Raw genomic sequence first — 27,462 nt, 5'->3', positions numbered from 1 at the left:
CTGACACCTGGAACAGGAACCCTGCACCCTGACACCTGCACAGGAACCCTGCACCCTGACACCTGCACAGGAACCCTGCACCCTGACACTGAGCACAGGAACCCTGCACCCTGACACCTGGAACAGGAACCCTGCACCTGACACCTGGAACAGGAACCCTGCACCCTGACACCCGGCACAGGAACCCTGCACCCTGACACCTGCACAGGAACCCTGCACCTGACACCTGGAACAGGAACCCTGCACCCTGACACCTGGAACAGGAACCCTGCACCCTGACACCTGCACAGGAACCCTGCACCCTGACACCTGCACAGGAACCCTGCACCCTGACACCTGGAACAGGAACCCTGCACCCTGACACCTGCACAGGAACCCTGCACCTGACACCTGCACAGGAACCCTGCACCCTGACACCCAGCACAGGAACCCTGCACCTGACACCTGCACAGGAACCCTGCACCCTGACACCTGCACAGGAACCCTGCACCCTGACACCTGCACAGGAACCCTGCACCCTGACACCCTGCACAGGAACCCTGCACCCTGACAACCAGCACAGGAACCCTGCACCCTGACACCTGGAACAGGAACCCTGCACCCTGACACCTGCACAGGAACCCTGCACCCTGACACCTGCACAGGAACCCTGCACCCTGACACCTGCACAGGAACCCTGCACCCTGACACTGAGCACAGGAACCCTGCACCCTGACACCTGCACAGATGGGCACCCATGGCCCAGGACAGACAGCCACCCGTGTCTCTGACACCCAGGGCAGATGGCTGCACGCTGCACCCCAGTACCCAGGACAGACACCCGTGTCTCCCAGCACCCAGGACAGACGGACACCCTGCACCCTGACACCGGGACAGACACCGGGGCAGGGCCAGCAAGGGCAGGACCCCGGGGGAGCCCTGGGACACGTATCGCCCCTCCTACTTCATTTACATATAGCTATTTTGCATAAGGGGCGGGTAAACACTCCCTTATCCCGCCTGTGGACACACATTGCATCGGGAGTGGGCTCCCCATGGAACCACGGGTGCATCCGGGGGGCTCCGGCCCCCCCATTCCGGGTCATTGGCTGCTGCTCCAGCTCCTCCTGCTGCTGCCGGGAATGGGAAGAGACACGGGGGGGTTATGGGATGGGGAAAGGGAGATCCCTCCTCAACACCCCCTTCAAGGTCTGGCCCCCCCAGAGCCCTGGACCCGGATCCAAGGCACCCCCTGCTCCACAGTGACTCCCCCCCCCAGGCTGCTGGGTGCCCCCCTGCACCAGGGACCCTCATTGCCGGGCACCCCGTGCACCCCAAGGAGCCCACCCCAGGCTCTGGGGCACCCCATGCACACCAGGCTCCCCTGCCCTAGCTCAAAGGCACCCTATGGACCCCCAGCCCAGCCAGCAGGCACCTCAGGGACCCAACAGCACCCATGCACCCCAAGGCCCCTGCCCTGATCCGCAGCACCCCAAGGACCCCCCCACCCCAGGCAGGATCCAAGCACCCCACAACCACACTGGGCACACACGCACCACAGGGACCCCCCCCAGCCCCCCCCCCCTGCAGCCCCCCCCAAGCACACACCCGGGCTGCGGTGGCGCAGTGAGGCGGGCGCTGCTCCTCCAGCCCCGAGGTCCCGAGTTCGAGCCCCGCCTGCGCCAGCCCCGACGGCAGCCGGGACCCCCTGTGCCCGTCCATGGGTGAGCGGGGGACCCGGCAGCGGGGGGGGACCCCACAGGAGGTGTTGTGGGTGCCCAACCGCGGCTGCCCCTCGGCATGGGCATCCAGAACGGGTCCCGGTGCCTCACCCGGGCCCCAGCCTGAGCCTGCAGGGCAGGAACCGGCAGCGGGGGCAGCACCGGGACACCGGGGGATGGGGGCACAATGGGGACACCAATGGGATGGGGGCATCAGTGGGGGTGGGACACCAATGGGGGCACCAATGGGGTAGGGACACCAACGGGATGGGGGCATCAGTGGGGATGGGGATGTCAATGGGAACACGATGGGGACACCAATGGGATGGGGACACAGAGAGATGGTAACACCATGGGGACACTGCGGGAACACGGGGACATCACTGGGCATGGGGACATCAATAGTGACATCATTGGGGATGGGGATGTCGATGGGGGCATCCATGAGGATGGGGACATCAGTGGGAACAGGGATATTGATGGGGACACCATGGGGGCACCAATGGGATGGGGGCATCCGTGGGGACATCATTGGGATGGGGGTATTAATAGGGACACCATAGGGGCACCAATGGGATGGGGGCATCCATGGGGTTGAGGACCCCAATGGGGATGAGGACACCAATGGGATGGGGACATCAATGGGGACACCACTGAAATGGAGACACCAGTGGGGAGGGGGATATCACTGGGAACACCAGTGAGCATGGAAACACTATGGGAATGGAGACATCAATGGGAACACCAAAGAGATGGGGACACCAATGGGATGGGGACACAGGGAGATGATAACACCATGGGGACACTGCGGGAACACGGGGACATCGTTGGGGATGGGGATATCGATGGGGGCACCAATGGGATGGGGACATGGGCAAGGGACACCACGGGGCTGCCAAAAGGGATGAGGACACAATGGGGGTGAGGACACCAAAGCAATGGGGACATCGTGAGGACATCAATGGGCACAGCAAGGAAATGGGGGCACGAAAGGGACGGGGACACCGGGGGGGGGGCAGCAGGGGCTGGGGCACCGGAGGGGGGAGCCTGGAACCGCTGCAGCCCCAGCGGGTCCCGACCGGCCCCGGGAGACGGGAACGGGATCGGGGGGGGGATGGGGGCAGCAGAGGGACGGGGGAATGGGGGGACAGGGGGAGAGGTGGGGACACTGCAGGGACAGGGACAGGGACAGGGACAGGGACAGGGGACAGGGACAGGGGACAGGGACAGGGGGACAGGGGCAGGGGATGTGTGCGGGCAGGTCTATGGGATGTAGGGAACACACGGACATGGGGCACAGGAACGTGCGGACATCCCAGGGCCACGGGCGTGCGGCACACAGGGATATGGAGGACACAGGAATGCGGGACCCGAAGGCAGAGGAGCAGCACCAGGACATGGGGATGGGGCCGTGGAGGGGACACCGGGACACGGAGGGACTCGGGCACCGGGGGAGGTTTCCCCATCCCCGGCCCAGCCCAGCCCGGGACCGCCCGAGGCCAGGGCCGGGCTCTGCTCCCTGCTCTATAAGAGCCAGAGCCGCATCCCGGGACAGGCTCCGATCATCCGGTACCAGCCGATCGGGAACGAGCCGGGTCCTGCCGGCAGCGGCTGCAGCGAGTTCACTCTGGAGCCGACTGAGAGCAGCGGCCGGTGTGCGGGGATGGGAGGGGATGGGATGGGATGGGGACGGGATGGGGATGGGATGGAGATGGGGATGGGATGGGGATGGGATGGGATGAGGTTGGAATGGGGTCAGGATGTGGATGGGATGCGGACGGGAATAGGATGGGAATGGAATGGGGATCGGGTGGGATGGGGCTGGGTCCACGCTGGTCTCCTCCCCCCCCCGGCTGTGGCCCCAGCCCCCACCCGCCCTCACCCCAACGTGTCCCTGTCCCCCCGGGCCACAGTGGGGCCGAGGGGCCCCGGGGACCCCATGAGCGGCCCCTGCAGCAGCCGGGGGGGGTCTCTGCGGAGCGGGGCTCGGGCCCCGGGGATGCACCGGAGGCCGTCACCGACCCCGACATGGAGGCTTTGTTCGACGAGTGGCTGGGGCCAGGTACCGGCTGTGCCCGGGGGCTCGGCCCCCCCCGCCCGTCCCGGTGCCCCCTGCCCGTGCCCCGATGTCCGACCCCCCCCGGGTCTCACCCCCCCTGTGCCCCCCCCAGAGTCCTCCCCGGAGCTGACGGGGCCGTCGCTGGCGCCGCCGCAGCCCCGGGGCCGCCCGTACCGGTTCGTGCTGCGGGACCCGGAGCAGCGGGGGCTGTGCCTGCGGGGGGGGCGCCTCGTGCCCCTCCCCCTGCAGGGAGCCAGCGCCCAGCAGGAAGGTGAGTGCCGGGGGCGGGGGGGGCCCCGCGGCCGCTGCCCCCCCCCCCCAACCGGCCCCTCCGTGTCCCGCAGAGCCCCTCAGTGCGGTGCCCAACCCGCACCTGCAGCGCCGGCGCTGCCCCCTCCTCGTGGGCATCCGGGGGGGCAGCCGGGCCCTGGCCTGCAGCCCCGGCCCCGAGCCCCGGCTGCAGCTGCTGGTACGGGGGGGGCACCCATGGGGGGGGAGCACCGAGGGGAGGGCACCCCTGGGTCAGCACGAGAGGGGGAACCCCAAGGTTGAGACACACATGGGTGGGGAACCCCACGATGAGCACCCATAGGTGGAGCATCGTGAGGTGATGGCACCCGTAGGTGGAGCACCCCAAGTTTGGGCACCCATAGGTGAAGCACCCCAACATGAGAGCACCCATAGGTTGAGACACCCATAGGGGGAGCACCCCCAGATGAGGGCACCCATAGGTGGAGCACCTCAGGGTTGGGCACGCATAGGTTGGGCACCCATAGGGGGAGCACCCATAGGTTGAGCACCCCAAGTTTGAGACACCCATAGGGGGAGCACCCCGAGGTTGGGCACCCATAGGTGCAGCATCCTGAGGTGATGGCACCCATAGGTGAAGCACCCCAGGGTTGGGCACCCATAGGAGGTCACCCCAACATGAGGGCACCCATAGGTTGGGCACCCACAGGAGCTCCCCCCGAGGTGGGTCCCGCTGTGCTCAGCTCCAGGGGCAGCTCCAGGTGTTGCCCCCCCCCCGGTGCCCCAGCGCTGCCCCCCCCGCAGGATGTGGGGCTGCTGGAGCTGATCTCGCGAGAGGAGAGCGCCGCCCCCTGCACCTTCTATAAGAGCTTCGGGGGCTCCACGCACACGTTCGAGGCGGCCGCGAGCCCCGGGGCCTTCCTCAGCACCGGGGGGGGGCACGAGCTGGGCCTGGCCCCCCCCGACGGCGCCACCGCCTTCTACCTGCACCGGATCTGACCCCCGGGGGGCAGCGGGGGGGCGGGGGAACCGCCGACCCCCCCCGGGGGTAATAAAGAGATGGAACCGGCTCGGGGTGTGCAGGGGAGTGGGGGGGGCACCGTCGGGGGGGGCGTGGTCACTACAGGGGCGTGGCCAGGTGCAGACGGGGGGGGGGGGGTGTGAGGGGGAGGGAGGGACCCAGAGACCCCCGAGCCCGTGGGGACCCCACGTGACCTCGGGGAGCTCCAAAGACCCTGGGGTCACCCCCCAAATCCCCGCGGGGGTTCCCCATTGACCTCCCCTCCCCCACCCCGAGGCCCCTTCGCAGCCTTTGGGGTCCCCCCCCACTCCTTGGGGATCCCCCCGGAACCCATAGAGACCCATAGACACCTATAGCACCCATAGAAACCCAGAGACCCATAGACAGCCATAACACCCAGAGACACCCATAGACACTCATAGACATCCACATGCCCATAAACATCCATAGAATTCCATATATTCCCATAGCCCCCATAGGTACCCATAGACAGGCACCCACAGGTACCCCCTGAGCCCCCATCCCCTCCCAGCTCTATGGGCCCCCATTGGCGCTGCGGGGGACGGTGTCCTCACTGGGGGCTCCCCCCCGCGCTGCCCCCCCCGGACACGGTTCACTCCCTGACCTGTGCCCTGATGCTGCTCAGCACCGACCTGCACGGGCCCCCCCGAGCCCCGGTTCCCCCCCCCCTCCACGGGCCACCACCGAGCCCCCCCCCCCCCCCCCCCCCCCCCCAGGCTCTCTATGGCTCCATCCGCAGCTGCCGTGGGCAGTGTGAGTGCGGGGGGGGCACGGGGGGGTCCCCGTGATGCGGAGCCCACCCCGTAGGGATGATGAGGATGGGGAGGAGGAGGAGGTGCCCCCCGGCCCCAGGAGCAGCGGATCCCGGCCCGAGCTGCGGGGGGGGCCGCGGCCCTCACCCACCGGGGCTGCTTGGCCAGGAAGGGCCAAAAGAGTGAGTGGGGGGGGCCATGGGGCAGATGGGGGGGGGTTGGGGTGTACCATGGGGCAGGTGGAGCAGGAGCAGCGCACAGATGCGGCCGGGGGGGGTGGGGCCGGGGGGACACCGGGGCCATGGGGACAGCGTTATGGGCATGGGGACGTTGACATGGGCATGGCAGCACCGGGGCTATGGTGGCATCATTGACCCCATGGTGACCCTGTTGTGACCATGGTGGCACCACTGACCCCATGTTGACCCCGTTGCGGCCATGGTGGCACCATTGACGGCACTGGGGGGGGGGGGGGGGGTTGGGAGCAACGTGGGGGGGTCAGGGGTCACAGCCCCCCCTTGTGCTGCTGCAATAAAGGTTAGTGAGCACCGCGGCCCCCCCTGACCCCAATGACCCCGGGGGGGGGGCACAGACATGGGGGGGGTGATGGGGCTGTGGGCATTGCCGGTGTCACCCATAGAGCAACAGCTCCTCTGGGGGGGGCACAGCCACTGCCCCCCCCGGCCGGCAGGGACCCCCCAGTGTCACCCCCCAAACAGCCCCTGCACCCCCAGCCCCTTCCCATGATCCAAGGGCTTTAGGTGGGAATTCACATTTATATAGAATAGGGGGGTCAGTTCCTAAGGGGGTTAAAGGGGGGTTGGAGGAGGGGGACACCCCATTAACGCTGCCATAGGGACATCCTCCAATGGGGTTCCTGAAGGTGGGAAGTGAAACGGGATTCCCAGTGAGGGGCCTGTGACATGAGGCCCCCCCCCTTGGGCTGGAATCCGGCAGGATCAGCCCTGGGATCAAACCCACCCCAAGAGCGGTTCCCTCATCCCAGTTAACCCAGTTCAGCCTCCCCAGTTCAAGGTGAGGAGGTTGGATGGGCTTTGGGTGGGGACCCCCCCATGATGGGTGATGTGGAGCATCCTCCTCCAACCCCATCCAGCTCCATCCATACAAAATTCAGACCCAAAACCATTCCAAGAGGCTGGAAAGGGACAGCACAAGGAGCTGGGGGGGGAGGGGTTAACAAAGGGGGATATGGGATATTCCCCCCCCATCATTCCCAGTCCAGCACCCCTGGATCCCATGGGATCCTCAGGCATACTCCAGCTGCGCGGGGCTGCGGCTGCCTTCGGCCTTGGCCTCGCTGCCCTCCAGCCCCTTGGCTGACAGGTAATCCCGAACCTCCAGCTCCAGCTTCTTGGCTTTCAGAGCTGCCGTGTGCAGCTTCTCCAGGAAATCCGGCATTCCTGGTGGGAAGGACATGGGATAACGGGAGCTGATGGGGGCACTGGGGCTGCTGATCAACCCCCCCCAACCCCAGGCCTCCCTTTTCCTTCCTCCCTTTCCCTGTTCCCATCATCTCCCATCTCCTTTTCCTCCCTTCTCCCTCCCCAGGCTGCAGCTCTGCTGCTATCCCAATGGATCCACAGCCCATCTGCATCCCGGCATTCCTCACACTTCCCCCATTGACTCCAGTTCCATTCTGGGAACTCGGATCCCGGGGCTGGGAATGAGTTAAAAGGGGAATCCCCCTTCAGTTTCCTTTGGGATTGATGGGATATCCTCAGCACAGACCCCTTCCCATGCGGAAGGAAGAGCAGCCCCACACTCAACCCCCCCCAAATCCTCCACAGCTCCAGTTTAAAGCATCTCCTCCCATTCCTGCTCCCGGCATAGGGAATGCTGGAGCCTCCAGCTTGCTCCAGATGGAATCTCCCAGCCCAGGGGTGGGAATTCCCATCACTCACCACTGGAGACCATCCAGCTGAGGCAGTAACGGGGGAACACGGTCTGGGGGTTGTCGCTGTAGGTCAGCAGGTAATCAAACCCATTCTGGGGAGGAGGAGCAGAGCTGAGCCCGCAGGAATTCCACATTCCAACCCCCCCTCCCCCCCTGGATTCCCTGTAGGAATAATCCTGATGCTGGATTTAGGAGCATTAAGTGCTTCCCAATGGGATTGCAGGGAGTTTGGCACCTGGGAGCAGGGAAGGGACTGATCCCCCTCTCCAGTGGGGATCAGCTGGAGAAGGAGCAGATCCCATTGGAGCAGCAGGAAGGTCTCATCTGCCCCCCTCGGACCCACCTCATCGAAGGTTTTGTGGGGCCGGATCACCATCTGGGACTCATAGGTCCTGACCCGGACGTACTCGGGATCTTCCGGGACACTGGGATGCTCCACAGCCCTGCAGGGGAGGAGATGGGAGCAGCTTGGGATGAGGTGCACTGGAGATGGGCACCAAGAGAACAGGGCTTGCACCCCAAAACCTGCTGTGGTTTCAAGGCAGATCCCTGTGGTTTGACATGGACACGCACCGTGAGACCAGCACCATCAGGTTGTTCTCCCGGTCCACACTGTAGCGTCGCACGTACACGTAGTCCCGGGAATACATGGGATACTGGGAGGGAAAGGGCAGGGATGAGCCCAGTGGCTTCCTGGGATGAGGGGATGGGAAAGGGGCTGCTCACCGGGAAGTGTGTGACCCAATGGATCACTTCGGAGCCTGTGGCCGAGTCCCTCTCGATCACATCCAGTTTGATGACCAGGGAGTCCCATTTCTTCCGGTACTCAGTGTCCAGCTGCGGAGGGAGCCGAGTGCAGGGGGGTGAGGAGCTGGGATCCAGAGGGATCCTGCATCTGGCTGCTCCATGGAGCTGGAGGAGCCTGAAGGTCCCTTCAGCCCAAAGCTGATGCCCAAGGTGCTCACCTGCACATTGAAGAACTGCCGGGGAGTGACATCCGTGTAGGACCCGAACACTGTGGGAAGAGGGGGTTTAAATCCCGGGATGGGAAGGGAAAGGGATTTACAGGACCCCCCCCCCCCAAAGGGCTGCAATGGGAGTGTTCCCACTGCACTACCTCGGTACTGGTACAAGTGGGTGCCCTCGATCGGCCGTCGCCAGAGCTTAAAGTGCTTCTTATCCATGATCATCTCCCAGGGCTGCTCCCCCTGCTCCACTCGCGGCTCCAGGCGCTGGGAATCCCCCTGGAACAGGCTGGAAATGTTCTCCATGTGCTTCATCTCCTGCGCAGAGCTGGGAGCAGAGCCCCAGAGCCCATCAGTCACCAGCCCATGGCCGGCACCATCACTGGATCCAGGTCTGAGATCCGGGATAACCCATCCCGAGCTGCTGCTTCCCCCCCATTGACAGCCCCGAGGCTCATTCCCAATGCACTCACTGTGCCAAAGGGACTGGCACCAGTGAGGCCGGTCACACTGGTCCGGCTGAATTCCCATTCCCTGGAAGTCACCAGACTCCTGCATGGATCCCACACTGGCTCCACAAACCCCTTTGCTACATCTGGGGGTGCAGCTCTGGCTGCCTCACACCCCAATGCCCCCCATCCCTGCCTGGGATCCCAGGGAAAGCAGAGCTAAAGGAGAGGGGAGAGGGGATGGGAAAGGTGATCCTGGGATCCCATTCCTTGGGTTTGATCCCAGTTATTCCCTATGGATTCCCACCTGCCTGAGCCAGGAGGCAGCAGCTGCTGGGCTGGGAAGTGAGTGGTGGATAAGGAGAAAGGGAACAGCAAAGAGGAGGGATCCAAGGGCAGCGGATGGAGCTGGAGAGATCCTCACAAGGAGGCTCCGAGCACCAGGGATGGGATAATCCCGGCCCTGCTTCCCCTTAATCCCAGGCCTAAGCCGGGAGCTGCTGAGCGCAGTGGAAAACTGCAGTGGGATCATCCCCATGGCCCTGAAGGGCAGCGGGTCCAGGGCTCACATGGGAATGGGATCTGGGGCCTTTCCCAGCACTGGGATCCGGGCGGCACAAACGGGGCTCGAGGCTCCTTAGGGAAGGTGCCTCTGGAGCCATCCCGTGGGATCAGACTTGGGGTGTAGCTGCCAACTATGATGGGCAGCACCAGCATCTGGGGGGGGCCCGAACCCTATAGAGGGGGAGCTAAGGGGGCACCCCAAATCCTATAGAAGGGGAGCTAAGGGGGAACCTCAAACCCTATAGAGGGGGAGCTAAGGGGGCACCCCAAACCCTATAGAAGGGGAGCTAAGGGGGAACCTCAAACCCTATAGAGGGGGAGCTAAGGGGGCATCCCAAACCCTATAGAAGGGGAGCTAAGGGGGAACCTCAAACCCTATAGAGGGGGAGCTAAGGGGGCACCCCAAATCCTATAGAGGGGGAGCTAAGGGGGCACCCCAAACCCTATAGAGGGGGAGCTAAAGGGGCACTCCAAATCCTATAGAGGGGGAGATAAAGGGACACCCCAAATCCCCACCGAGCCCCCATGGGGGGACAGGAGAGGACAAAGGGGACCCCCCCCGCACCCAGAAACGGGGACAAGGGGGGCACCACCCCATAGATCTCAGGGGTGAACTCGAGGGGCATCCCCCCCGCTCAGCCTATGGGGCCTACCCTATACCCGGGGGGGTACCCCGAGGGGTCGGGGGTGTCCGGACCCCCATGGGCCCTAAGAGGGGGGTTGGGGGATGGGGGGGGTCACACGCACCGCTGCAGCTCCTCCTCCTCGATGCGCTGCCCGTCCCACACGAACACCCCGGCCAGGGTCGCCATGAGCCGCCCGGTGGCGGCGAAGGCCACGCGGCCGCGGAGCAGCCACCACCAGGACCAGGCCCAGGACCCCCGTCCGCCGCCTCCGGTGCTCCGGGCCCGCTCCGCCTCCCCGGTGCGGCCCCGGTACCGGCCGCGGAGCAGGAACCAGGCCCAGGACCCCCGTCCGCCGCCTCCGGTGCTCCCGGCCGGCTCCGCCTCCCCGGTGCGGCCTCGGTACCGGCCGCGGAGCAGCCACCACCAGGACCCGGCCCAGGACCCCTGTCCGGTGCTCCGGGTCCGCTCCGGTGGGTCCCGGAGGGGGGTCCGGGAGGGGGCGGGGCCGGACCGGGCGCACCGGGACACGAGGCCGGCGAGCGGCCGGCGCGGAGCCCACATGCCGCCGCTGCCTCAGCGGGGCCGCCCCTGCGGCGCGCTGCCCCTGACGTCATCGCGGCGCGCCGCGCATCGCTATTGGCTGAAGGATAGGAGGCTCCTCGATGGTGATTGGTGGGGAGGAGGACACGCCCCCCTACTGAGGGAGGGAGAGGAGGCAAGGGCACGGGGGGCGTGGCTTAGAACAGGGAGGGGGCGGGGTTTTGTGCGAGGCCACGCCCCCCGGCAGAGGGCGGGGCAGTGAGGGGTGCATGGGGGTTAATGGAGAGTAATGAAGTGTTATGGGGGCAATGGGAGGTGATGGGGTCTGTGTGGGGTTACAACAGCAGCGGAGGGGTTCTCATGGGGCAATGGGAGGTTATGGGGTCTGTGTGGGGTTACAACAGTAGGGGTGGGGTTCTCATGGGGCAATGGGGGGATTGGGGGACAGCACAAGAGGCATAAAGTGGTTTGGGTTGGGAAGGAGCTTTTAACATCATCCAGCTCCAACCCCTGCCATGGACACCTCACACTAAACCAGGGCACCCAAGGCTCTGTCCATTCTGGCCTTGAACACTGCCAGGGATGGAGCATTCACAGCCTCCCTGGGCAACCCATTCCAGTGCCTCAGCACCCTCATAGTAAAGAATTTGTTCCTTATCCCCAACCTGAACTCCCCTGTTTCAGTCTGAACCCATCACCCCTTGTCCCATCCCTACAGTCCCTGATGCAGAGCCCCTCTCCAGCATCCTTGTAGCCCCTTCAGACACTGGAAGCTGCTCTGAGGTCTCCTCACAGCTTCTCTTCTCCAGCCCCAATGTTCTCAGGCTGGCTCCATACAGGAGCTGCTCCAGCCCCTGAGCATCCTCGTGGCCTCCTGTGTACCTGCTCCACCAGCTCCATGTGCTCATGCTGGGACCCCAGCACCGCACACAGGGCTGCAGGGGGGTCTCAGCAGAGCAGAGGGGCAGGATCCCTCCCTGAGCTCACAGCATTCAGCTCAGCCCAGCACCCGGTTGGTTTTCGGCCTCACCGCACCCGTCGGGCTCACGTTGAGCTCCCCCCCATGGAGCTGGGCTGGGGGAGCCCCCCGCCCCCACTTCCCATAGGGAACACCAGGAAGGGAACAGAACCTCCCCGACCCGGCTCCAGCAGCGCATAGAGGGGTACACCCCCAACCTCCTCTATTTATACCCACCCCCGCCGCGCCCAGCCAATGGCAAGCGCCGAGGCGCCGCGGGGGCGGGGCGGCGCAAACCACTGCGGAGGTGGGGGAGGCGCCGCTCGTCACTGCCGGTGAGGGCCGGAGCGGGGCTGAGCCCCCCCCAACGCCGTCCGTTACCCACCCGGGCACCGAGCAGGGTCAGCAGTGCGGCCGGGCCGGTTTCCACCGGGATACGGCGTGGGGGGGGGAGCAACCGGTGACCACCGGGGCTGCCCCCCCCGGTGCAGCGGCGTGGAACATCCCGAGGCAGCCATGTTACCGGCTGAGCGCCGGCCCGCCCCAGCGCCGCCATCTTGTGACACCCGGGCCCGAGGCACCGGGTACCGGGGTAGAGACCCCGAGGGAGCCGCGTACGCGCCTCTCCCCTCCCACCTCATTTACATACCCCTCATTTGCATAAGGGGCGGGAGAACACGCGTGTCAGCAGCGCAGCCGCAGCGGTGCTGGCGGCCTGGGGGTGCCGGTGTTACCGGTTCCCCGGTGACCCCCCCGCCCGCTCCCCTCAGCACAGAACAGCTTGATCCTTATGTAAAAAACGCTTTTATCCGTCCCCGGTGTATAAAAGGCCGGAGGTGCCGAGCCCCGGCCCCGCACCCCCCCCGCCGCCGCCTGCCCCCCGCAGGCCCTGCCCGGGCTCTGCCCTCCACTCTTCCCTATGAGCCCCCCCGTTCCTCGTGTCCCGGGCACGGCGGCAGGGGGGGGGGGGGGAGCGGCCGCTTCCCCTCCTGCCCTCCTCACGCTGTTTTCTGCTGGCCCTTCTTCCCGATCAGCGACTTGTGGATGTGGGGGATGACACCTGCGGACAGAGCAGGGGGGTCCGAACCCTCCCGGGGTGGGCCAAGGGAACGGGGAACCCCTGCCCGCTGTGGGTTAGGGACGGGGGTCACTCACCTCCGCCGGCAATGGTGGCTTTGATGAGGGAATCCAGCTCCTCATCCCCGCGGATGGCGAGCTGCAGGTGCCGGGGGGTGATGCGCTTCACCTTGAGATCCTTGGAGGCATTCCCTGCCAGCTCCAGCACCTGCCCAGACACGGGGGACCCTCGGGATGGGCAGCCTGGGGCTGCCGCAGCCCCTATGGGGCGGGCAGGGCAGGACCTACCTCTGCGGTCAGGTACTCGAGGATGGCTGCGCTGTACACGGCTGCCGTGGCCCCCACACGCCCGTGGCTCGTGGTGCGGGTCTTCAAGTGTCTGTGGATCCGGCCCACGGGGAACTGGGGTGGGAGTGACCCCGGTGTTAACCCCTCCGAGGGCAACGGGGGGGACAAAGGGAGCTCTGAGCCCCCCCCCCCCATCCCCATGGGGTCCTGGTGAACCCCGATCCCAAAGCATCCCTAAGGTGGGAGGTTTGGGGCTGCCTCACCTGCAGCCCGGCTCTCTGCGAGCGGGACACTGCCTTGGCCTTGGCCTTCCCGCTGTCCTTGCCTGCCTTCCCACCAGCCTGCAGGGAGAGACACCGGAGTTAATGCATGTGCAGCCACCCCGAAGCCCAGCACTGGGCCCAGAGCACCAGAGGGACCTGGAGCTGGTGGAGTGAGGCCAGAGGAGGCCATGGAGCTGCTGCGAGGGCTGGAGCAGCTCTGCTCTGGAGCCAGGCTGAGAGAGCTGGGCTGGGGCAGCCTGGACAAGAGAAGGCTCCTGAAGGGGACACCTGAGAGCAGCTCCAGTGCCTAAAGGGGCTGCAGGAAAGCTGGAGAGGGGCTTGGGACAAGGGATGTAGGGACAGGCCAAGGGGAATGGCTTGAACCTGCCCAAGAGAGGGGAGACTGAGCTGAGCTCTTAGGCAGAAGCTGTTCCCTGTGAGGGTGCTGAGGCACTGGCACAGGGTGCCCAGAGCAGCTGTGGCTGCCCCATCCCTGGCAGTGCTCAAGGCCAGGTTGGACACAGGGGCTTGGAGCAGCTGCTGCAGTGGAAGGGGTTGGGGTTGGAGCTGGGATTCCATGTAAACAGGACAGAGAAACCCAGTTAACAACGTTCAGATCAGAAGGACCATCCTCAGAGTGTAACACCCCAACACCACCTGGACAAGCAGCAAAACACAGCTTCACGAGCCAGCAAAACCCCATCAGGGTGTCCTCTGGGCCATCTAGCCTCATTATAATCTCATTTGAATATTAAAATCCACACCCAGGTGTTGATAATTGGAATTACATCGAATAAATACACAAAATGAAGTGGGAAAATTAAGGGAGATCCCCCCAGATGCACTGGGATCTCCATGGGGCTGAGCCTGTCCCCATCCTGCCCCAAGGCAGCGGCGCTGGGTACAGGCTGTGCTCTGGGTGTGTTTATGACTGATCTCTGCTGCCTCTGTGGGTGTTATCTGCGCTCCCATCCACCGGGTGGGTGTCAGATCATCAGTGCTGAGTTCAAACCTGCCCCCGGCAGGAACTCGGGTCACGAACCCCCCAGCTGGGATCTGTCACTGCAGTGAAGCCCTCCCTGGGGTGAAAACCCCTTTAACATGAGAGCAACACATAAAACACCCCCGAAATCAGCTCTCTTGAGCAAACAGCAGCAAAGAAACCCTGGAGAGGGGGAGCAGAGCCTAAACCACGATGGGCCCATGTAAACCCCTGGCTTTGAGCACGCACGGAACCCACAATCCCTATTCCTGCCTATGAAGGAGGAACTGCAGCTGTCAGGGCTCCGGGCGCTCTTTAAACTCAACCGTGGGGACAAGAAGGTGCAAGGAAACAGTTCCCGTGGAGGGGAGAGATGAAGCAGATCCGGCAGTGGGAATGCCGGCACCGGGAATGCCGGCACCGGGAATGCCGGCACCGGGAATGCCGGCACCGGGAATGCCGGCACCGGGACAGGGCTGTCACCAGCACTGCGCTGTCAGAGCAGCAGAGACGCATCCAAAAGGATCTGAAGCCCTTGGAGCTCCTTTGGAAGCATCGCTTGGGGAAACTTCCAAGCTGATCCCCATCCCGGGCTCGGTCCTGCAGGAATTCCGGCTCCGGTGATGATTCCCCCATGGAGCTCAGGCTGCTCAGGAGCTGATCTGCTCCTTCCCCGTGCAGGACAGCACTGACAGGCCCAGCACCGGCGTCTCCTTCCCTCCTCCCCACGGGAGCGCATTCCCACAGGGAAGCCTCCCTGGATGCAACAACCGGATCCCTCTTTCCCCCCCGTTCCCACCGCTCCAGACGGGCCTGAACCCCCCGAAGCGCCGCTCTTTCCCCGGTGCCACCGCTCCCCGCACCGGGGCTCGCGTACCCTCCCCGGGGGCTCCGGTTACAGCCGCGGCCGCAGCAGGTTCCTACCCCCGGGCCGTGCCCAGCGGGGGCCGAACCCCAGCAGGGCCCTACGGAAGCCGCAGGGCAGCGGCTCCTTCCGCCGGGACCGGACGGGGCTTCCCCCCTGACAGCCGCTTCCTCACGGCGCAAACAACCCCAGAACCGGGCCCGGAGCCGCCGCCAGCGCCGCTCCCCCCGCGGCCCTCCCGGTGACAGCGGCAGGAGCCAGCGGCACAAGCCCCGTCCCGCAGGGCCCCACGGCAACGAGAGGCTCCGGTCCCACCGGATGGGGACCGGGTCCCGGTACCGGACCCCCCCCCCGCCCCTCACCATAGTGCCGCCGATCCCGCGCTGGAGCCGCCTCAGGAGCCGCCAGACAATAACCCTGCCGCGAGCGACGAGCGAGCCCGGCCTGCCGCGGCGGCGCCGCGAGCCAATCGGGACGCGCCGTGCTGGTTTGAACGCGCCGCTGCCACCAATCAGAAGCCGGCTTCTTACTTCCCCCGCCTGGCCCCGCCCCGCGGCCCGTTTAACGGCTGTTTTTCCTTTGCACACGGCACGCAGGGGTGAGGGCGGGGGCGTGGCGCGCCGGGGGGGCGGTGCTTCGGAGTGACGTGCGTATCATCCAATAGAAACAGCGGACCAGCCAGGGGAGGCGGGGCCACGATGACAGAAGGCTCGATTAACCAATGGGATGAGGTAAACCTTTCCCGCCCATTCTCCGGCCCCGCCCCTCCGTGCTGAGGGGAGGCTCCGGTCGGGGCCGCCGCTCGGGGCCGGTCCCGGTCGGGGCCCGATCCCGGTCCGGAGCTCCCGGTTCGGTCCCGGCTGTGCAGGTAGGGCCGGGGCAGGAGCGGCTCCCACCCCCCCCCCCGGTGCCTCCGGGCCCCGCAGCTGCCCCCACGGCCGCACCTGCCCCGCCGGCAGCAGCTGCCCATGGCCGGGGCCCCTGCAGCTGTGCCCTGGAGCCGGCCGGGGTGAGGCCCCGCGGCAGCTGAGGCCTCGGGCTGTGCGCAGGGCACCATAAGAGTCCCATAGAAGCCCCATAGGTCCCCGGCCAAGCCCTGACTGTCCCCCCAAAACCCCAGGGATCCCCCCCAAAGCCTCAAGACGCCACCAGAGCCCCATAGGGGTCCCGTGTGAAAGCACCATAGGTCACCACTAGAGGCCTTAGGGCCCCCCCAAAGGTCCCATGTCTCCCCAGGGCCCCATAGCCCTCCCCAGGGCCCCCCATGTCCTCCCCTTGGCCCTAAGGTCCCCCAGAGCCCTATAGGTGCTCCCCAAAGCTCCATAATTCAGCCCCAAGATTTCCCCCATATCCCACCCCCAAGGGCCCCTAAAGCCTCAAGGCTCCTTCCCAGAGCCCCATCTGCCCAGAGCCCCATAAGTCCCACAGCACCCCCTTCCCAAACCAACGGCACCCCCCAACCCCCCCCAATGATCCAGACGGGGCCGGGCCGGGATTTGGTGGTTTTTTTGTTGTTTTCCATTCACTTTTCCGCATACTTTTTATTTGTTACAAACATACAATTCTTTAAATATAGACTTGTAAAACTCCATCTGCAAAAATCTGCTACGGGGGAGGAGAGGAGCAGAGGCACGAGGAGCTCCTCACGCCGGGCGTCGTCTGGCGCTAGTGGTAAGATCCAGGGATCCGGGCCCTGCCTTCGGCAACCGCCGGCCGCACAGGGATGAGGGAGGGAAGCAATGGGGGAAAGGGGGGGGGGGGGGCACGGGACCCCCCCCCCTGCGCCGGCAGCCCCTCCTCGGGCTGCCTAAAGTGCATGTGGTTGTTTTCTGTTTTTCTTTCATTAAAAAAATAAGAGGAATAAAACTTTCTTCTTTCTCAAGGGTCTGCGGGAACGGGGGGGGGGGGAGCGGGGTCAGGCTCGTGGCAGATCCCGGCTCATCCCGGAGGATCCGGTGCTGTTCCAGCATCCCCCCCCCGCCGGCACCTTCCTGCTGCGCTCACCGCCTCTCCGAGGTGCTCGTCCCGTCTGGATCCACCGGAGCGACCGGGGCCTGACCGGCTCGACCGGCTCCGCCAGCCTCTCCCTCGGAGCCGCGGTTGGCATCTCCCAGCGGGAACGCTTGCCCTGGTGCTGGAGCTCTGTCGGGCCTGGGCTCCGGCGCCGTTCGCTCCCGTTGCCGTCACGTCGGGTTTGCCAGGGTTTGGTTTTGCTCCTTTTCCGTGGATTTTGGAAGCTTTTGGTTCGGCTCCAAACGGGAGCCGGTGAAGGAGTCACCCGGAGCCGTCACCGAGGGCCCGTTCCGTGCCCCTCACCCCCAAAGCGGCCGGGACCAAGGCAGGAGAATTCCCATTTTTATCCCTTTTTGGGGGAGGGGGAAGATTGACTTGAAGCATTCCCACTATTCCCGGTGCTCCGCACGGTTTGGGGTATATACAGCGAGGTTTGGGCGCTATACAAGATTTACAGGTGAGTTCTGTACAGCCACAGCGCGCTCACAACCCGGCCCTTCCGGAGCAACTCCCAGCTGGAAGATCCAAGGATTTGGGATCATTTCCCTCCCCCCCCTCCCCCTCCCGATTAAAAACCAACCCCAAAACCCAAAAGGAATTTGTTTTCTACAGAATCCAAAGCAAACTCCCCCCCCAAAGCCCCTCATATATGTACACACACGCGCGGGAGAGGTGTATCTACATATATATAGATACAGGAACAGCCGGACCGCGGCGTTCCCGGCGCTGATGATGTGTCACCATCACCATCATCATCACCACCATCACCATCACCTCAGGGCTGATCCTGGCCTCACCCAACCGAAAGGAAACCCCCAAAACCCCCCCCAAAACCCCCCCCCCCCCCCCCCCCGGAGCAGCCACCCGAGTCCTCGCTGGTGCCGCGGCTCCTCCGGACACCGCTTGGATTCCTCCTGATTCCATCACTTTGGGGATGTTTTGGCCTCTTCTGCCTCTCTGCTCTTCTCCCCCATCTCCTGCGCTGGCAAATGGAAGATTCCCACATGGAATCCGGCAGGAGGAAGGCTTCGTGCTGCCGACGCCGCCGCGGCCCCGGCTCCCGCTTGCGTTGTTGCCATGGATTTTGTTCTCCTTTTGGCTTTACTCGCCTCTTGTTTCTCCTCCTATTCCATGTATCCCATGGTTTTCGAGCCAGGCTGGCGTCGAAAGGCAAGGCTAAATTCCTGCAATTCAGCCCCAAAATATAGGAATATATATATATCGTTTATATATATATATATATAGAGCTCATCCTCTTCTAAAATGAAAGGAGAGGTACCGCCTGCGTCTGGCGCCGGCGCCCGCCGCTCAGTCCGGCACGGCGGAGCCACGCTTCCCCCCAGGAATCTCCTTCGGGAAGGAGTGGGAAGAGCGGAGCTGGGGGGGGGTCCAGCAGGACGTCACTGAGAGCTGCCTTCGGGTACAAAATACAGTACGGACGCAGGTGGGACACCGAGATAAAAGACTATTGCTCCCGTGGTGAGTGAGGAAACCGGCTTAAAAACGGGATGAAAGGGAGAAATCCGCGTTAAAAACCCCTTGGGAAGAGCGTTGGAAGCGGATGGACGGACGGTGTCCCCCCCCCCCACGGCTGCTGCTCCTTGGGGGTGAGGAGGGCCACGGTGTCACATCCCCCCCTCCGCTGCTCGAGGCTTCCCAAGGATACGGAGGGATCCGCCGGGATCCGCGGCAATAAGTTAAGGAGGCGGCGGCGGCTCCCGGAAAAACAACGGGAAAACTCCATAAAAAGCAGGAAAACTCCAAGTCCTCCAAGGGGAGAAGCTGTGGGATGAGAGCAGGAAACTTTGGAATGACGAGCGCTGGAGCCCCAGCTCAGTCCGGGGCCGCTGGGAACGCGCAGGGCTGGAGGGGCCGAGTGAGCGAGAAAAGAGGGGAAAACCAGGATAAAACGGGTGGGAAGGGGGGGGGGAAACGACGATTTGAGAGCGGAAACCTCCGGTTTAATGCGCGAGGCGATGGGGGGGCCCCCGGCAGGGGCAAAGAGAGGGGGAAAAACCCTCAATGAGCCCCAAAGTGAGGTCCGGATCCCGCCTGAGGTCGGTGCTGCAGGAGGAAACGCGGATCCAGGGGGAGGAGGCGGCTGCGGGGCCGGGGCAGGGACAAGGGGAAGGGTTGGGGGCCGGTTCGAGCTTCCCTTGTGCGATCCCGGTGGGGAATCCTCAATCCCGAGGAATCTGCGGGTCTGGAGATGGGGGGAGGTTTGTATCCCAAAAACCAGGGAGAGAGGAGGAAGGGAAGGGAATGGGGGGGATTAAAGGGGAAAAGCGGATGGAAATAGAAAGGAATGAGGGAGAGAAAGAGGGAAAAGAGAGAAAATAAGGGGAAAAGAGGAAAATGAAAGGAGGAAAAGTTAAAAGAAGGAAAAGGAAAGTAAGGGGGGAAAGTAAAGGGAAACAGGAAAGCAAAGGGGGAGGAGGGGGAATGAGAAGGAGGAAAAGAGGGAAGCAAAGGGGGAAAAGAGGGAAGCAAAGGGGGGGAAAGAGGAAAGCAAAGGGGGAAAGAGGGAAGCAAAGGGGGCCAAGGGGATGTAAATGGGGTGAAGAGGGGAGCCCAGAGGCTGGGTACAGACGAGATCCGACGTTGGTCCATGTGTGCCCCCGCCCCGGCTCTGGCTCCGCCGCTGCCCCCCCTCCGGCTCCGGTGCCGGCACGTGGCTGGTGTCGCTGGTGCCCCCATCGGCACGGGCCTCCCCCCGCGAGCACCGGGAGCGCGAGGCCGAGCTCCGCCTCTCTCCGGTGGCATTGGGGGGGGGGGGGTCGGGTCCGGTTCGGGCTGGTGCAGGTTGGGGGGGGGGGGGGGGTTCGGGGATGGGGCCGGCGGTGACATCCGGGGCTCAGTCGTCGTCCACGTCGTCGCCGTCCGAGTCGTCGCCGGCTCCGCTGCCGCTGCCGGGGCCGGGGGGGCCGGTGCGCCGGTCGTACAGCTTGTCCCGCTGGCGCTCCTGGATGTCGCGCATCTCCTCGGCGTAGCGGCAGAAAGCGCCGCCGAACTTGGCCCAAGCCTTGTAGGGCACAGTGATGGGCGTTCCGGTACGAGGGCTTCACCTCGCTCACCCGCAGGAACACCCCGTACTTGTTGCAGCCCACGTCGAAGAAGAAGCGCTTCGAGTCCACCGTGATGGACGTGCCCTCGGGCAGCTCCCCGTACAGCCCCCCGGCCCCGGGGCCTCCGCCGCCGCCGCCGGGGCCGCCCAGCTCGTCCTCGTCCCCTCCGTAGTCGTCGATGAGCTTGGCTAGAGCGTCGCGGAACTCGATGAGCCCTTGGGCAGGCAGCGCGATGGTCTGACCGCTCTGCAGGCCGGGGGGCCCACCGGGGAACCCCCCGGGGCCACCGGGGCCGCGGTTGACGGTCTGGCGGATGCGGAGGGAAGCGGCCGCGTTGGTTCTCCTTCAGGTCCAGGTAATACTTGCGGTTCTCCCGCACCAAGAACTCGCTCTTGAGGGCCCGGCGGGGGCCGGCACCGGCGCCGTCGCCGCCGTCGGGGGCCCCGCGGCCTGGGCCAGCTGCTCGGGGCTGGACGGGCCGAGCTGCGCGTAGTGCTCGATGAAGTCACCGAGGTAATCACGGAACTCGGCGGCCACGGCCATGGGACAGCGTGAGGCGGCTCTTGGAGCCCCCGGCGCCGACCTCGGCGATCTTGAGGAACCGGCCCTTGAGTTCTGCTTCACGTCCAGGTAGAACCGCTTGTTCTGGATGTCCAGGCGCTTGGACGCCAGCTCCTGGGTCTCCTGCTCGGGCCCCGCCCCCCTCCCGGCGCCGCCGCCGCCGCCGCTGCCGGTACCGAAGCCTCCGCCGCGCTCGCTGCCGCTGTCCCCGTCCCGCCATCTTGTCCGCCCCGCGCCGGCCGCTTCCGCGCGCGACCGCCCCGCTTCCGGCGGGCCCCGCCCCCGCCCCTCTGCGACAGGGGTGACGTCACCGCCGCACTCCGCGGGCGGCGGGGGGCCACGCCCACCGCGTCCCCGCGCGCCCTCTGAGCTAAGCCACGCCCCCTCCCCTGTGACGTCACCGCCAGCCCCGCCTGTCATTCACGGCTCGGCGCAGAGGGCCCCTCCCCTCCGGTGCGTGACGTCAGCGCCGAGCGGCATGACGTCACCGGCAGCGTCAGCGGCGCCGGGCGGGGCCACGCACATGGCTGCAGTTGTCTCGGGTACCGGATCCTGCCTGCTCCGCGGTGCATGACATCACTGATGACGTCATCAACGGGGGGGGTCACAGTGTTCTGGGGACACCCCCCCGAGCCCAGGGCTGCTCCTGACCCGTGTTCATGGGACTGAACCACTGCAGAGCCGGGGGGGGGAGCTCAATGGTACCCCCGGGGCAGGGGGTACCCATGGAGGGCATCAGCCCCCCCAGGCACTGATGGGGCCTTGAGGACGGATCCCACCCCCCCAGGGTGGAACAGAGAGGGGGGTCCCAGAGCCCAGCACACGGGGGTGCAGGTGCCCCCTGAGCACCCCTTTGAGCCCCCCCATTCCCAGCCCTCTCCTCCTGACAGTGACCCCAAACCCGGGGGCTGCCCCCAAAACACAGCCCCAAGGTCACGACCCCCCCCCCCCATAAACACAGTCAGGGGCTCACAGACACAAACTCTTTATGGGGGGAGCAGCTCCATGGACAGGGGGGAAAGGGGAAGATGAAGGGGGAGGCTCCTCGAGGTGTGGGGCTCAGACACAGCTCCGGGGGGGTCCTCAGTGGGGCAGCTCGTGTGGGATGAGCTTGTAGTGGGCACCGCAGGAGGGGCAGCGCTGAGCCTCGCCCTTGTGCAGCCAGACCAGACCACGTAGCTGTTGTCCTCTTCACCTAGGGAGGGACAGGGGGAGAGGGGACGGACAAAGGGATGTGGGATGGGATGCGGGATGGGATCGGGGGGGGGGGGGGGGGGGATGCAGGGGATGGGATGTGGGGGATGGGATGTGGGGGATGGGATGTGGGATGGATGAGGGATGGGATGAGGGATGGGATGAGGGATGGGATGTGGGATGGGATGTGGGATGGGATGTGGGATGGGATGTGGGATGGGATGAGGGATGGGGATGGGATGCGGGATGGGATGTGGTGGATGGGATGAGGGATGGGATGTGGGATGGGATGAGGGATGGGATGAGGGATGGGATGTGGGATGGGATGAGGGATGGGATGAGGGATGTGATGAGGGATGGGATGTGGGATGGGATGGGGGATGGGACGTGGGATGGGATGTGGGATGGGATCCGGGGGGTCACTTACAGACACACCCCACGATGCGCTTGTTGGTGATGGACGGGACGAGGTTCGGGTCCTCCTTGGTCCCCGCGTACCGCTTGGGCCGGAACATGCTATAGGGGTCCTGGGGGGGGGGGGGGGGGTTAACAGCGGTCACACCGGGACCTGCCCCCCCCACCCACCGGAGCCCCGCCCCCCCCCCGGCCCCCCCCCCCGCACTCACCAGGCCCTTGTTAATGGCCTCCATCACCTTCCGTTCCAAGCCTGTCGCCTGCTCCTCATCGGTGGCCAGGCGGCCTGCGGGGCAGCGTGCTCACACCGGAGGCCGCGGCCTGCCCAGTTCCCCGGCCTGCCCCCGGTCCCAATCCCGATCCCGATCCCAGTTCCGATCCCCGGTCCCGGTCCCAATCCCGATCCTAATCCCGGTCCCGGTTCCGATCCCAATCCCGGTTCCGATCCCAATCCCGGTCCCAATCTCGATCCCGATCCCAATCCCGGTTCCGGTCCCGGTCGCGGTCCAGATCCCGGTCCCGTTCCCGTTCCCAATCCCGGTCCGGTCCCGATCCCGTTCCCGTTCCGTTCCCCGCTCACCGGGCGCAGCGAGGCCTCGGACAGGCACATCTCGGGCACCGGCCGCAGGCAGCAGCCTCAGGGCCCCGCTCACCCGCAGTAACCTTGAGGCCATGGCGGCGGCGGCGGCGGAAGTGGAAGTGCGGCGGGTCCGGGGCCTGAGGACACGCCCCCCGGCAGTGAAGCCACGCCCCCTCTGCCTGGCCACGCCCCTGATGTTGGCTCCGCCCCTGGTCATTGAAGCCACGCCCCTCTGCGGCTGGCTCCGCCCCTCGGTGCGGCCCAAGGGGTCAGTGGGGGGGGGGAATGGGGACGCTCCATGGGATGGGGACGTGTCCAGGGCCTGGGGGGCAGGAGGATCCCACGGGATGGGGTCACCCCTATGGGTCAGGGACACGGGGGGGGCAGGGATGATGTCCATTGGGTGTTGGGGACAGGAGGATCCCAAGGGATGGGGTCACCCCCAGGGGACACGGACACAGTGGGGGGGGGGGCAGGGATGATGTCCATTGGGTGCTGGGGACAGGAGGATCCCAAGGGATGGGGTCACCCCCATGGGACACGGACACAGTGGGGGGGGGGGCAGGGATGATGTCCATTGGGTGTTGGGGACAGGAGGATCCCAAGGGATGGGGTCACCCCTATGGGACAGGACACAGTGGGGGGGGGTAGGGATGATGTCCATTGGGTGTTGGGGACAGGAACACCCCCGGGGATGGAGATGGGATCATGAGGACAACGTCCTGGGACCCTGGGGACAGGAGGAGCCCAAGCAATGGGGACACCCATGGGGTGATGGGGACAAGGTCTGTGCAGCTGTGGGGACAGGGACCCCCCCACGGCACAGCCCAAAGGGGATGGAGATGTCCCAGGGCCTTGGGGACACCACACCTCGTGCTGATGAGGCCACCCCTTTATACCCCCCCATTAACCAACCCATTGTGTTCTGAGCGGGGGGGTGCAACCATAACCCCCCCTGCCCCTGCTGTGTCCTTGGGACACCCCCAAACCACCTCTTTTCCAACCCAATTCCAAGGCCTTGTGCTGTGCTCGGCACCCATGGGTGCAGGGGGGGGGGGCGGTGGGGGGGGTGGTACCAGGCTCCACTTTGCACCCCTGTGGCCGGAGAGGGCTGCACCATGGCCGGGGGGGGGGCCATGGGCCGGTGCCAAGGGAGGAGGGCAGGAGGGACGGCCCCACTGCAGCGCCGCCCGCTCAGCACCACCGCACCCCAGCCCGGGGTGCCGGAGGGGGGGGGACACACAGAGGACACCCCCATCCCCGTGGTCCCCCCCCCTCGCCCCACCACGGCCATGGGCATCCAGGGCATGGAGCTGTGCGCCGTGGCCGTCGTCATCCTCCTCTTCATTGCCGTCCTCAAGCAGTTCGGGATCCTGGAGCCCATCTCTGTGGAAGGTACCTCCCCCCCCCCTTTAATTAACCCTAATTAATCCTCATTAATTAATCTGGTTTCCGCCCTCCCCACATCTCTTGGGTGTTTCTCCCCATTGAAGGACCTGTTGGGCCCAGCAATAGGCCCCTTAGGGTCAAACCTGCAGGGTTTTGGGGGTTCCCCTATGGCCCTATGGGGGTGAACCTGAGGGTTTGTGGGTGCGGGGGGGGCCGCAGCCTCCCTGCCCCCGCCCTGCCTCGTCATGGCCCAGCTCTGCTCTGCCCTTCCCTATGGGGCTGGGCTGGGGCCAGTCCCCCATAAGCACCGCATTGAGGGGTTGCAGGGAACCCCCTTCACAGAGACCCTCCAGGGGGGCTGGGACCTTTGTGCCCCTTGAGACCCCCCAGGGAGGGTGATGGGAGGATCCCAGCCTACAGTGACCCCCAAACCCTCACAAGGGTTGTCCCAATCTCCCACTGACCTCAATGCCCCCAGAGACAGGACACGGGGGTCCCCAGTACCCATCTGGATGAAGGGGCTTCTCCATCACCCCCTGGACACCCGGCTCCGGAGGGATGGGGGTTGGGGCCCTCCAGCTGCCCCAGCACTGCAGAGCCTCTCCCTGGGCCAGTTTTCCCACCCCATTCCCGATCCTGGCACTGAGCAGCTCCATGAGGCCTCCCAAGCACCAATTATTAATGAGGCATCATTTATTAATTACCTTGGGCGGCCGGAGCGGGAGGCGGCATCGGCAGCGCCAGAGCCGGAGCTTCCACACCCTGGGAATGCTCTGCCGGAGCCTCTGGCATCCGGTGCCTTCCCCTTGGGGATGGCTCAAACCCAGCAGTGCCCTTTCCCCCCCTGCACAAGGGGGAGTGTGGGGTCCAGCATCGGGTCCTGGGGGTCGGGATGGGGTGGGATGAGCCGGGAATGATGCGGTGAGGCCGCAGACGGAGGCGAGGTCGAGGTGGAGCTGGCGGCCGCCCGGCACCAACCGGAGGAGCTGGAGCAGCTGCTGGCACAGACCAAGTTCTCCAAGCGGGAGCTGCGATTCCTGTACCGCGGCTTCAAGAGCGTGAGTTGGGGGGGGGGTCCTCACCCCCAGTGTGGCTACACCGGAGCCGCGGCCTCACCGGTGCCCGTTGCCCTGCCAGGAGTGTCCCAGTGGCCTCGTGGATGAGGAAACCTTCACGCTCATCTACTCCCGGTTCTTCCCGCAAGGGGTGAGTGCCGGTGGTGATGCCGACGGGATTGGGGGCTGGGATGTGGTGGTGGCATCACCGGCTCCTGCTGTCCCACAGACGCCAGCGCCTACGCGCACCTCTTGTTCGACGCCTTCGACGCCGACCGCAACGGGGCCCTGTGCTTCCAGGTGATCCATGAGCTCTTCCTTCGGGATCGCAGCTCTGCTCTGGCTCGGGCTCGATGGCCGGAACTGCGGCACCGGCTCCACCGCGGGCATTAAAAATAGCTGCTGAGCGAGAATGGAAACGGGATCAATAGGGAGAAAACACAATTCCCAGCAGGGCATCCATGAGCGCCGGTGCAGGGGGTGGTGAGGGCCCCATCCATGAGGTCCCATAGGGATGTTCCAACTCACAACCGCTTCCCTCCGGCAGGATTTCGTGCTGGGCTCTCGGTGCTGCTGAGGGGGACGGTGCAGCAGAAGCGTGCAATGGGCTTTTAACCTGTACGACATCAATAAGGATGGCTGCATCCAGCAAGGAGGTGACCGGGGGGTGGGTGACCCAAGGGATGGGTGATGGGGACAGAGGGGTCCTTGTCACTGCTCCATCCCCCTTAGGAGATGCTGGAGATCCTGACGTCCATCTATGACATGATGGGGCACAGCCACCCGGCCCATGCTGCAGGGCTGTGCTCCTGTGGAGCACGTGGAGCTCTTCTTCCAGGTGAGAGCGTCCCACCTCAAACCAGCAAACACAGTGGGGCTGGCACTGGGGCCTGTACTGGGTCTGCGGCTGGCACTGGGAACAGTGCTGGCACTGGGATACAGTGGGCTGGCACTGGGACTGATGCTGTCAATGTCACCCAATGGGGCTGCCACTGGGTCCAGTGCTGTCACTGGGACCAGTGCTATCACTGGGACACAATGGGGCTGCCACTGGGTCTGGTGCTGTCACTGTCACCTAATGGGGCTGTAACTGGGACCAGTGCTGTCACTGGGACACAATGGGGCTGTCACCTGGGACCGGTGCTGGCCACTGTCACCCAATGGGGCTATCACTGGGTCCAGGTGCTGTAACTGGCAACACAATGGTGCTGTCACTGGCACCCAATGGGGCCTGTCCCTGTGTCCGGTGCTGTCACTGTCAGTGTGTTTGTGCTGTCACTGTCTCCCACCGGTGCTGTCCCTGTCCACCCCCCTGACCCCATCTCTTCCCCCAACAGAAGATGGACAGGACGGTAGGCATGGGGTCGTGACCTTCGAGGAGTTCCTGGACACGTGCCTGAAGGTGCGGGGCTCCCATGGCCTTCATCCCCCTCCTCCTCCTCACCTCCCCTCCATGGTCATGGCGGCCGCTCGGGGCTGACGCTGCGTCCCCGCAGGACGAGGCCATCGTGAGCTCCCTGCGGCTGTTCGAGGACTCTCTCTAACGGACCGGGGTCCTGCGGGTGTTTATAATTAAGCAACAGCCACAATTTGGGGTTAAAAACGGGATTTCGGGCCTCGGCGCTGTCATGGCGGCGCCCACACCGCGGCCGCGCGGCGTTATCCTAGCAACGCCGCTGCTCCCTCCCGCTCCGGCTCTCATTGGCTGAGAGGCGGAACTCTGCGCTCTCTCATTGGCTGCGCGGCCTAACGCCTCCCGTTCCCATTGGCTGCACGGAGGGTCGGTGCCGGCTTTCTCATTGGTTGGGACTGAGAGGGGGGCGGGTACTCGGAGAGGGCAAAGAGCGGGACGTGACGTAGGTGGCTCCGGGGAACCCCCCGGTGCGGGCACGGGGGG

General features: G+C 65.2%; 4 protein-coding genes and 2 pseudogenes across 4 annotated transcripts; 2 read left to right on the top strand and 4 right to left on the bottom strand.

Moving 5' to 3' along the window:
- Positions 1 to 2,052: 2,052 nt before the first annotated feature.
- LOC117438455 (collagen alpha-1(I) chain-like) lies at positions 2,053 to 5,010 on the top strand. The gene is made up of 6 exons (XM_034073967.1): positions 2,053 to 2,196; positions 2,977 to 3,353; positions 3,614 to 3,762; positions 3,872 to 4,030; positions 4,104 to 4,228; positions 4,813 to 5,010. The coding sequence occupies exons 1-6, from the start codon at positions 2,053 to 2,055 to the stop codon at positions 5,005 to 5,007; spliced, it is 1,149 nt and encodes a 382-aa protein (XP_033929858.1). The 3' UTR covers positions 5,008 to 5,010.
- Positions 5,011 to 6,558: 1,548 nt separating this feature from the next.
- LOC101871309 (stAR-related lipid transfer protein 7, mitochondrial) lies at positions 6,559 to 10,923 on the bottom strand. Its single transcript, XM_034073972.1, has 8 exons — positions 10,443 to 10,923; positions 8,835 to 9,010; positions 8,683 to 8,732; positions 8,444 to 8,554; positions 8,291 to 8,373; positions 8,061 to 8,160; positions 7,725 to 7,809; positions 6,559 to 7,223 (listed from the first exon to the last, which is right to left on the bottom strand). Exons 1-8 carry the CDS (start codon positions 10,880 to 10,882, stop codon positions 7,069 to 7,071), a joined length of 1,200 nt encoding a protein of 399 aa, XP_033929863.1. The 5' UTR covers positions 10,883 to 10,923; the 3' UTR covers positions 6,559 to 7,068.
- A 1,681-nt stretch (positions 10,924 to 12,604) lies between these two features.
- LOC117438459 (histone H2A.V) lies at positions 12,605 to 15,838 on the bottom strand. Its single transcript, XM_034073970.1, has 5 exons — positions 15,657 to 15,838; positions 13,448 to 13,525; positions 13,185 to 13,298; positions 12,975 to 13,104; positions 12,605 to 12,879 (listed from the first exon to the last, which is right to left on the bottom strand). Exons 1-5 carry the CDS (start codon positions 15,657 to 15,659, stop codon positions 12,818 to 12,820), a joined length of 387 nt encoding a protein of 128 aa, XP_033929861.1. The 5' UTR covers positions 15,660 to 15,838; the 3' UTR covers positions 12,605 to 12,817.
- A 4,294-nt stretch (positions 15,839 to 20,132) lies between these two features.
- On the bottom strand, positions 20,133 to 21,353 carry LOC117438463 (transcriptional activator protein Pur-beta-like; annotated as a pseudogene).
- Positions 21,354 to 21,902: 549 nt separating this feature from the next.
- Positions 21,903 to 23,281, bottom strand: LOC117438462 (cytochrome c oxidase subunit 5B, mitochondrial-like). Its single transcript, XM_034073974.1, is given in 5 exon segments — positions 21,903 to 22,099; positions 22,102 to 22,128; positions 22,555 to 22,654; positions 22,754 to 22,827; positions 23,122 to 23,281. Coding segments are annotated over 5 exon segments (378 nt in total). The 5' UTR covers positions 23,216 to 23,281; the 3' UTR covers positions 21,903 to 22,016.
- On the top strand, positions 23,066 to 27,122 carry LOC117438461 (calsenilin-like; annotated as a pseudogene).
- Positions 27,123 to 27,462: the final 340 nt, after the last annotated feature.

Source organism: Melopsittacus undulatus, unplaced genomic scaffold (genome assembly GCF_012275295.1).
Source record: "Melopsittacus undulatus isolate bMelUnd1 unplaced genomic scaffold, bMelUnd1.mat.Z mat_scaffold_348_arrow_ctg1, whole genome shotgun sequence".
Classification (NCBI taxonomy): Eukaryota; Metazoa; Chordata; class Aves; order Psittaciformes; family Psittaculidae; genus Melopsittacus; species Melopsittacus undulatus.
Note: the sequence above shows the minus strand (reverse complement) of the source record. Positions and strands in the feature narration are given on the sequence as shown.

Coding starts and splice junctions, on each gene's coding strand:
- LOC101871309 (XM_034073972.1), bottom strand. CDS start 10,882: ATGTGGGCTCCGCGCCGGCCGCTCGCCGGCCTCGTGTCCCGGTGCGCC. Junction 8,733..8,834: donor CCACTTGTACCAGTACCGAG/GTAGTGCAGTGG, acceptor CTCTTCCCACAG/TGTTCGGGTCCTACACGGAT. Junction 8,555..8,682: donor GGCAGTTCTTCAATGTGCAG/GTGAGCACCTTG, acceptor CTCCCTCCGCAG/CTGGACACTGAGTACCGGAA.
- LOC117438459 (XM_034073970.1), bottom strand. Junction 13,299..13,447: donor CGCAGAGAGCCGGGCTGCAG/GTGAGGCAGCCC, acceptor CTCCCACCCCAG/TTCCCCGTGGGCCGGATCCA. Junction 13,105..13,184: donor TCGAGTACCTGACCGCAGAG/GTAGGTCCTGCC, acceptor GTGTCTGGGCAG/GTGCTGGAGCTGGCAGGGAA.
- LOC117438455 (XM_034073967.1), top strand. CDS start 2,053: ATGGGGACACTGCGGGAACACGGGGACATCACTGGGCATGGGGACATC. Junction 2,197..2,976: donor TTGATGGGGACACCATGGGG/GCACCAATGGGA, acceptor TATGGGATGTAG/GGAACACACGGACATGGGGC. Junction 3,763..3,871: donor CGACGAGTGGCTGGGGCCAG/GTACCGGCTGTG, acceptor TGCCCCCCCCAG/AGTCCTCCCCGGAGCTGACG.